Source organism: Rhincodon typus, chromosome 35 (genome assembly GCF_021869965.1).
Source record: "Rhincodon typus isolate 14 chromosome 35, sRhiTyp1.1, whole genome shotgun sequence".
NCBI lineage: Eukaryota > Metazoa > Chordata > Chondrichthyes > Orectolobiformes > Rhincodontidae > Rhincodon > Rhincodon typus.
The window spans coordinates 10,656,154-10,664,574 of NC_063366.1; the positions used below are offsets into that span (position 1 = coordinate 10,656,154).

Consider the following 8,421-nt stretch of genomic DNA (forward strand, 5'->3'; position numbering starts at 1 on the left):
TGTGCTTTTCAATTGGATCCTTAATGTTTCACAAGGAAAAGGGCCAGTATGAGATGGTCCAAATGAATGCAGAGTTGCACAAAAAACAAACATGGGCAAAACATCAATGGTAGTCTGGTGAGCAATGTTGGATCACATGGAATACAAGGAGAACTAACCATTTGGAATCAGAACTGGCTTGAAGATAGAAGACAGGGGGTGATGGTGGGGATGTGGGTGTTGCTTTTCAGACTGGAGGCCTATGATTAGCGGTGTGCAACAAGGATTGGTCCTGGATCACTGCTTTCCATCATTTATGCAAATGATTTGGAGGGTTTGAGCTATAGGGACAGGCTGAGTAGATTGGGGCTATTTTCCCTGGAGCGTCAGAGGCTGAGGGGTGACCTTATAGAGGTTTATAAAATCATGGATAGGAAGAATAGCCATCCCTGAGTGGTGGAGGGCACAGGTTTAAGGTGAGAGGGGAAAGATTTAAAAGAGACTTAAAGGGTAACATTTTTGCACAGATGCGTGTATGGAATGAGCTGCCAGAGGAAGTGGTAGAGGCTGGTAAAATTACAACATTTAGAAGGCACCTGAATGGGTACATGAATAGGAAGGGATAGGGGCCAAATGCTGGCAAATGGGACTAGATTTATTTAGGATACCTGCTTGGCATGGATAAGTTGGACCAAACGGTCTGTTTCTGTGCTGTGCAACTCTATGACGTTATAACTCTAAATGGAACCTCAGCAGGTAGTGATAATTGGTTGTTGTGAACAGTGGGATGTGGGGTAGGGGCATCTACATAGCGCTTGATGCAGCCATACACAAAGGTGACCACCAGGGTGAGGGTGAAAATAGGTCCATTTTTGTTCCGGTTATCTGGTGATTAGTCTGTAATGTCCCTGCGGATACAACCCTTCTTTTGATGAGAACATGAAGTGGAAGATGGCTCAGCCAATAACTGCAGAAGCTCACCTACAAGCTGAGTTTTTGACTGACCTTCGGTTATATGTTCCTCCCATTTCCATACCTCCCAACCTCTCTGACACAATCCCCAGCACCTACAGCTGAATTGACCAGACAAATGAAGAGAATAAATGGGTGAACCAGCCCAGGGGACAGGAGCTAGCTGACTCTGTGACTTCCTTCGTCTCCCCAGGGTACCTTGAACTGAGGAAAGCTGCTTGTTGGTCTGTGCACCTGCTAGTGGATCTGATCAGAAAGCTGCAATGTTCACCAGGTACAGGAAGGTTTTGGCCTCACCATCTCCATTGCATGGGATTTTCGCTCCATATATGCCCACGTCCTGCTGACAGACTTGGCAAATATTTCAAATGGGGATGAGGAAGGGGCTAGATAAACCACACCTGTCTCTGGATTTGATCAGCCAGCGGTTTCCCCCATTTCCACACCTTGAAACTGAACTGCTGACGCTCACATAGAACAATTCCAGCTGACTATCGATTTTCTCCCCAAACACAAACACGGAGCATGTTTGTTATCGAGGTGCGCAATGTGACGAGGCAGATGTCCACTGCTCTGTTCATATCCCTGAGAGGCACAAGGTTCTGAGACATCTGCCTGCCAGATACAGTGTTGATCTGACCAGGATGCATTACCAACCCCGAAGTGGACTTAAGCCACTTGGTCAGAATTTATATTCTCATCGAGCAATGAAATTCACCATCAGTTTTGGATTTCTTCCCACTCTCCCTTCGTCTTGTGACAGTTCCTTTCCCCAAGGACTTGACAAACAACCGGCCAGACTGTCATACATTTCTAGCACCAAGTTGGATACAACTTGACTGACAAGAGATCACCTCTAGGTGCTATGCTTAACTTGAAGAACCTTGTCTTTTGTCATTTCACCCAGAGATAGCAGCTAGTCTAGAGACTTCCACGTACCATTGTCCTGGATGCGGGTGAAATGTTGGGAAGACTGTGCTGTCTGCAGCCCTGCAGCAAAAGATTCACTGATCCTGAATGTGTCAGGCTACAATTTCGTTAGCAAACAATCTTCTTCAGGGTGCTAAACCGCAGACAAGATTCGAGAAGAAGAAACAAAAGAACCCATCATCCTACTCTTTACCGAGGAGACTGGAGAATGATCTTAGAGGCCTCTGCAGAGATGTGTGGAGGCTGTCGCCTCTTCACTTGTTGGAAATCCTCCCTGACCATCTTGTGAACATTTGACGGACTCTAATTTTTCCATGCCCCTGTGTTGGCACCTACCAAGAGACGGTCAACTGGAGAACTGGAACATTTACAGAACGTGGTGCTCCAATGTTGGTTATATTTGATTCTGCCTAGTCGTAAGACAAGAGCTGCTACAAGATTCACAGTAGAGCTCCCAGAGCTGGGTGATCCAAATAAGTTCAAGGATCGGTGGTCAGCAGTTCAAAGGTCAGAGTCAGATTGTGTCAAGCAACGGGTAGCAGGAACTAGAGGCTCTGAGGCTTCTGTTGTCGTCTGCTCTGAGCAGATAAAGCTGTTGAAAAGCCCTGAGAGCCTTTTGTGAGAGTGCATGTGTGTGTGCGTGTGCGTCTGTGTGTGTGTGTGTCTGTGTGTGTCTGTGTGTGCCCGGGTGTATGTGTGCGTGTGTGTGTGTGTGTGTATGTGTGCGCGCGCGCGCGCATCTGTTTGTTGTGTGTGTCTGTGTGTGCCTGGGTGTATGTGTGCGTGTGTGTCTGTGTGCTCGTCTGTGTGTGTGTGTCTGTGTGTGCCTGGGTGTATGTGTGTATGTGCGTCTGTGCGTGTGTGTGTGTGTGCCTGGGTGTATGTGTGCGTGTGCATCTGTGTGCGTGTGTGTGTTTGTGTGTGTGCGTCTGTGTGTGTGTGTGTGTGTGTCTGTGTGTGCCTGGGTGTATGTGTGCATGTGCGTGTGTGTGTGTGTGTGTGTGCGTCAGTGTGTGTGTGTGTCCGTGTGTGCGTGTGTGTCTGTGTGTGCGTGTGTGTGTGGGTGGGTGGGGTGGGGGGAGGAAGACACGGGGGCGGAAGATGAGGCAGGGATGTTGTCACTTCATAGAAGGCTGTGAGCCATCAAAGTTCAGTGTAAATGAGAGTGAGGGGAGTATTTGAAGGAAACCTGCCAACGTTATTTGGTTGATGCAGCTGAGAGATATTGAACAGAGTTTGAGAAAGCACAATGGCAGGTATTAGCTTAATGAAGCTGTCTGCCTGCAGAAATATTGCAATTGTACAGTATGTAGGTGCTGGAGGGAGACATCACAAAAAGATACCAGGGTATACTCATAGAGGCGATCCACGACAGAGATGTTTCATAGCTCTCAAACCATTGTAATCCCCTTTAGACCCTTCATATTTTTTGGGGGGCTATAGTATCATGATCAACTGTCACATCACACTGTCAATTACAGTTAGCAAGTTGGAGGCCACAATCAGCGAGACACTGACATAATATCACAAGCCACTAATCAGTTATGATTGTGACAGAGATTGTGTCTATCTTTTGGTGTAAGAGTCCAAAACTTTCAAGGGAAACCTTTTTCAAGAGTGATTAAAAGTGGAATTTGCTAATCTTGAAGAGATCTGTAAAAACAAGGGAAAGCTATTTGAGGAAGAAAAGAAGGGCCTATCGCTAAAGTGAGATGAAGTTAGGAAGCTCACATAAACCAGAAATAAAGTTTGTTGAGGCTGAATAACCTGTTTCTGCAATGTATGTCATATGTAAATAAAAAATGATAAGAATTTCTGTTAGTGTGATATGTTTTATTCCATTGCAATACACATCAAATACACTTCATATTCCATAAGTCAATAAATGTTACATGACATCTTTGGATATCATTCATTTCAGGAATCTCTGTGGATAGAATGGGCTTTCTCCCTCACTTTTGTATATGCTTTCATCTCAGAAATAGGGTCATTCTGAAATACAAATCGAAGGTGGTGGTGAGTATATTCAATGATTGTATGTTTCTGACAGCATTATATGACCTGGCTACACTTTAGGAAGAATGACCATGTTTTACTTTCGACCACAATTGGGGAGAGGTGTCACATGTAATGCCGTTGGGAATTACTTTTCAGAAATTTGCCAATCTTGTTCCATGGCTAAAAGGAATTCTTTGTCATACAATGAGAGATTTCAAAGGAAAGTTATCCAACATACAGTGGTCAATTTTAACATCACCTGCCCATCTGCAAGCTGAACAAGTCAGAACAATTCCAGGCCTGAAACGTCAGCTTTGCTGCTCCTCTGATGCTGCCTGGCCTGCTGTGTTCATCCACGTCTACACCTTGTTATTGCAGATTCTCCAGCATCGGCAGTTCCTACTATCTCCAAATTCTGAAAAGTGTTTTGAAAACAGAGTGAAGTTCGAACTTTACTTCCTGTGTATCTGGGGATTTCTTTCCGCGAATCAGGAGGCATTTTCTGAAGAAGGGTCCAGACCCGAAACGTCAGCTTTCCTGCTCCTCTGATGCTGCCTGGCCTGCCGTGTTCATCCAGCTCTACACCTTGTCATCTCAGAGTCCAGCATTGGCAGTTCCTACTATCTCCAAGTTGGGAATCATGGTCAGTTTTACAGCCTACCAGTATTAGGAAGCTGTGTGTCTGTGGACATCTTTTGTTTTTTTTTTGATGCATTGAGATGGTTAAAATTGTTCAAGCATTGAAAGTTTCAGAAACAACAAACAGAATCACAGAACCTCACAGTACAGAAGGAGGCCTTTTGACCCATCATATCTGTACCAGCTCCTGAAAGAGCTACCCAGCAAGTCCCACTGTCCAGCCGTATCTCCATAGCCCTCTCAATTGATCACTTCCAAATATATATCCAGCTCTCTTTTCAAACCTCCAATGGAATCCGCTTCCACCATTCTCCCAGTCAGCACATTCCGAATCCTAACAACTTTCTGTGTAAAGAAGTTTCTCCTCATTTTACTCCAAGCTCGCTTGCTGACAGTCTTGAAATTGTGACCCTGGTTACTGACATATCAACTAACGGAAATTTCATGGGCTGTATAATCTTAACTCCACAGATATAAAAGTTTCAATCTGCCCACACATGGGTGACATTGAGCATGTGGTTGAGACTGCATACATGTGCACGCAGTACGTGCGTCTATTGTATGTGCGCTATTGTATGTGCATCTAGGCATGTATGAAACTATGTTTTTGCGTGAGTGTCTGGGCAGTAAATAGTTCCTTCATTTCTCCATGTTCCTTGGGGACAATTTACAGACTGTTATAGAATTTCATTTACATTTACAGAATAGTATAATATACATCATTATCGAGACAGCATATTTCCTTTTGGACCATCCACAGGCCCTTGACATTGTTACCACAGAATCCTTATTATTAACATCCTAAGTGTTACCATTCGCTAGAAACTGAATTAGGCTTTCCATATAAATACAGTGGCTACAAGGGCAGGTCAGATGCTGGGAACTGCAGGGAGTAACTTACCTTCTGATTCTCCTGACAACCATCTACAAGCCACGAGTGTATATAGGACCCTCCCCACTTGCCTGGATGAATGCCGCTCCAACAGCACTCAAAATGCTTGATACCATCCAGGACAAAGCAGCCCGCTTAATTGGCACCACGTCCACAAAGATTCACTTCCTCTGCTAATGATGCTCAGCATCAGCAGAATGTAACAAGACACACTGCAGAGATTTGCCAATTCTCCAGGAACAGCTTCCAAACCCATGAACACTGCCATCTAGAAGGACAAAGGCAGCAGATCTACCCTCAAACAGTCACACCCCAATCTACATTCTCCAGTTCCTGCCTAATATTGTTAGTCTTAAAGTTAGCCTTCCCCCAGTTTAGTATTTTCACCTGAGAGGGTAGATCTACAGCTATAGGGGAATCTTTTAAAGGCTGGTTAATTCGAGTTTAGGACCAGCTCATTCTTGTAAAAATGAAGGGTAAGGATGGTAAGATTCAGGAATGTTGAAAACTGTGAGCTTAGTCAGAAAAGAAAAGAAGACATATGTAAAGTTTAGGAAACTAAAGACTGAAAGAATCATTGAAGAATATAAAGAAAGCAGGAAAGAACTCAAACAAAGAATTAGGAGGGCTAAAATGGGCTATGAAATGACTTTGGCAAACAAGGTTAAGGTAGATCCCAAGGTTTTATTATACATGCATATGGAGCAAGGAGGCAGCTAGGGAAAGGGTAGATCGATTCAAGGACAAAGGAAGAAATGGATACGTGGAGCTGGAGAGAGTAGGTAAGGTCTTTAATTAAAGTTCTGCATTTATATCCATGGTGGATGGTGAGTCTTGGGAGGGGTAAATTGACATTCCAGAATGTCAATATAAATATGGTGTTGGATGTTTTGAAAAGCATTAAGGTAGAGAAGTCCCCTTGACCTGGTGGGATTTTTCCCAGAATACTGAGGGAGTTGAGGGAGGAAATTGTTGAGTCCTTGTGCAAAATGTATGTATCTTCTTTAATCACAGGTGAGGTTCCTGAGGACTGGATAATAGCCAGCTTTGTTCCTTTAAGAAGTGCAGCAGTGATAGTGTGGGAAATTACAGGCCGGTGAGCCTTACATTAATGGTAGGGCAATAATTGGAGAAGATTCTTAGGGACAGGATTTATTCACATTTAGAAAAATAGGGACTCAATAGTATGGCTTTGTGCGGGGAAAATCGTGTCTCAAAACTTTGAGTTTTTTGAGGAAGTGATGATGATGATTGATGAGACCAGGGTGGTAGCTGTTGTCTGTATGGACTTTAGCAAGGCCTTTGACAAGGTCCCTCATGGCAGGCTGATTCAGAAGGTGAAGTGACATGGGATCTGCAGTGAGCTGGTAAGATAGATACAGAACTAGCTTAGGCACAGTGAAAGAGTGTTTTTCTGACTGGAGATCAGTGACCAGTGGTGTCCTGGAAGGATCAGTGCTGGGACCCCTGTTGTTTGTAATATAGATAAATACTTAGGAGGAGAATGTAGGTGACATGATTAGTAAGTTTATGGATGACACAATGATTGAAGGAACCGGGAACAGACAGAAAGATTGTCAGTGATTAGAGCAGGATATAGATAAGCTGGAGACTTGGGTGGAGAAATGCAGATGGAGTTTAATCCGGATAAACGCAAGGTGATGAATTTTGCAAGATCTAATGCATCTCATACAGTAAAAGGCAGAACATAGAGAGGGATCTAAGCATATAGATCCACAGTTCCCTGAAAGTAGTGACACAAGTGGATAAGGTGGTCAAGAAGGCATATAACATGCTTGCCTTCATTAATTGGGGCGTAGAGAATAAAAATTGGCAAGTCATGTTATAACTGTATAGGGTGGCATGGTAGCTCAGTGGTCAGCACTGCTGCCTCACAGTGCCAGGGACCCAGGTTTGATTTTGGCCTCGGGTGACTGTCTGTGTGGAGTTTGCACATTCTCCCCGTGTCTGCATGGGTTTCCTCCGGGTGCTTCGGTCTCATCCCGCAGTCCAAAGATGTGCAGACGGATTGGCCATGTTAAATCACCCATAGTGTGCGGGCTAGATGGGTTAGCCATGGGAAATGCAGGGTTACAAGGATAGGGTATGGATGGGATGCTCTTCAGAAGGCTGGAGTGGACTCTTCGGGATGAAGGGTCTGCTTCCACACTGTAGGATTCTATTCTATTGAAAAAATAACTTTAGTCAAGCCATATTTGGAATATTGTGTACTGTTCTGGTCATCACATTACCAGAAGGATGTGGAGGCTTTGATGATGGTACAAAAAGGGTTTACCTGGATGTTGCTTGGTTGGAAGGGCATTAGCTATGTGGAGAGATTTGACAAAACCAGCTTGTTTTCACATGAACGCGAGGCTGAGGGGCAACCTGATAGAGGTTTCCAAAATTATGAGGGGCATAGATAGAATGGATAGTCGGAGTCTTTCTGCCAGGGTAGAAATATCAATAACTGCTATATAAATGCAGAATGTTAGCGTATGGGTCTGGAACTTGCCGATACCTGAGTTCCTCTTCACAGGACCTGCTGCACTTCCTGCTCTCAGTGGAATTGTCGATATTGTAGGCTGGGAATGGCCTTGGTCCAAAATGAGGAGCTTCTCTTTCGCTAGACAGAGTCCTCACAAAACATAAAAAGAAGTCCATTTCAAGGATAGTAGTGCAGTTCTTGGCTGAATTCAAATTAAGCAAGTCCATCGATATATGATTAAACTAATGTGATAATGAACTGGTGCACTGTATATACATCCTTATACATATATATATCCTTATACATATATATATATACACACATATTTACACATATCTGTGCAGTCATCAACAGAGCAGTCAAAACTTGTATTAACTAGATGTACTGGTTGGCCTGTAACCATGTTGAATAGACACCAGTATTAAATGGGTACCTGTAGCTGTGTTGAATAGAAACCAATATTAACTGGGTACCTGTAGCTGTGTTGAATAGATACCAGTATTAAATGGGTAGCTGTAGCTTT

At 43.9% G+C, this 8,421-nt stretch overlaps 1 protein-coding gene across 1 annotated transcript in view; it reads right to left on the bottom strand.

The window, feature by feature from the left end:
- Positions 1–3,710: 3,710 nt before the first annotated feature.
- LOC125487046 (complement C3-like) overlaps positions 3,711–8,421 on the bottom strand; it is a 57,879-nt gene continuing 53,168 nt past the window's right edge. Inside the window, exons 21-22 of the mRNA XM_048616952.1 lie at positions 7,932–8,048; positions 3,711–3,873 (exon numbers count right to left, since the gene is read on the bottom strand). Of these exons, the coding sequence (XP_048472909.1) occupies positions 3,869–3,873; positions 7,932–8,048 (122 nt within the window). The 3' untranslated portion in view covers positions 3,711–3,868. The remainder of the gene's footprint in view (positions 3,874–7,931; positions 8,049–8,421) is intronic.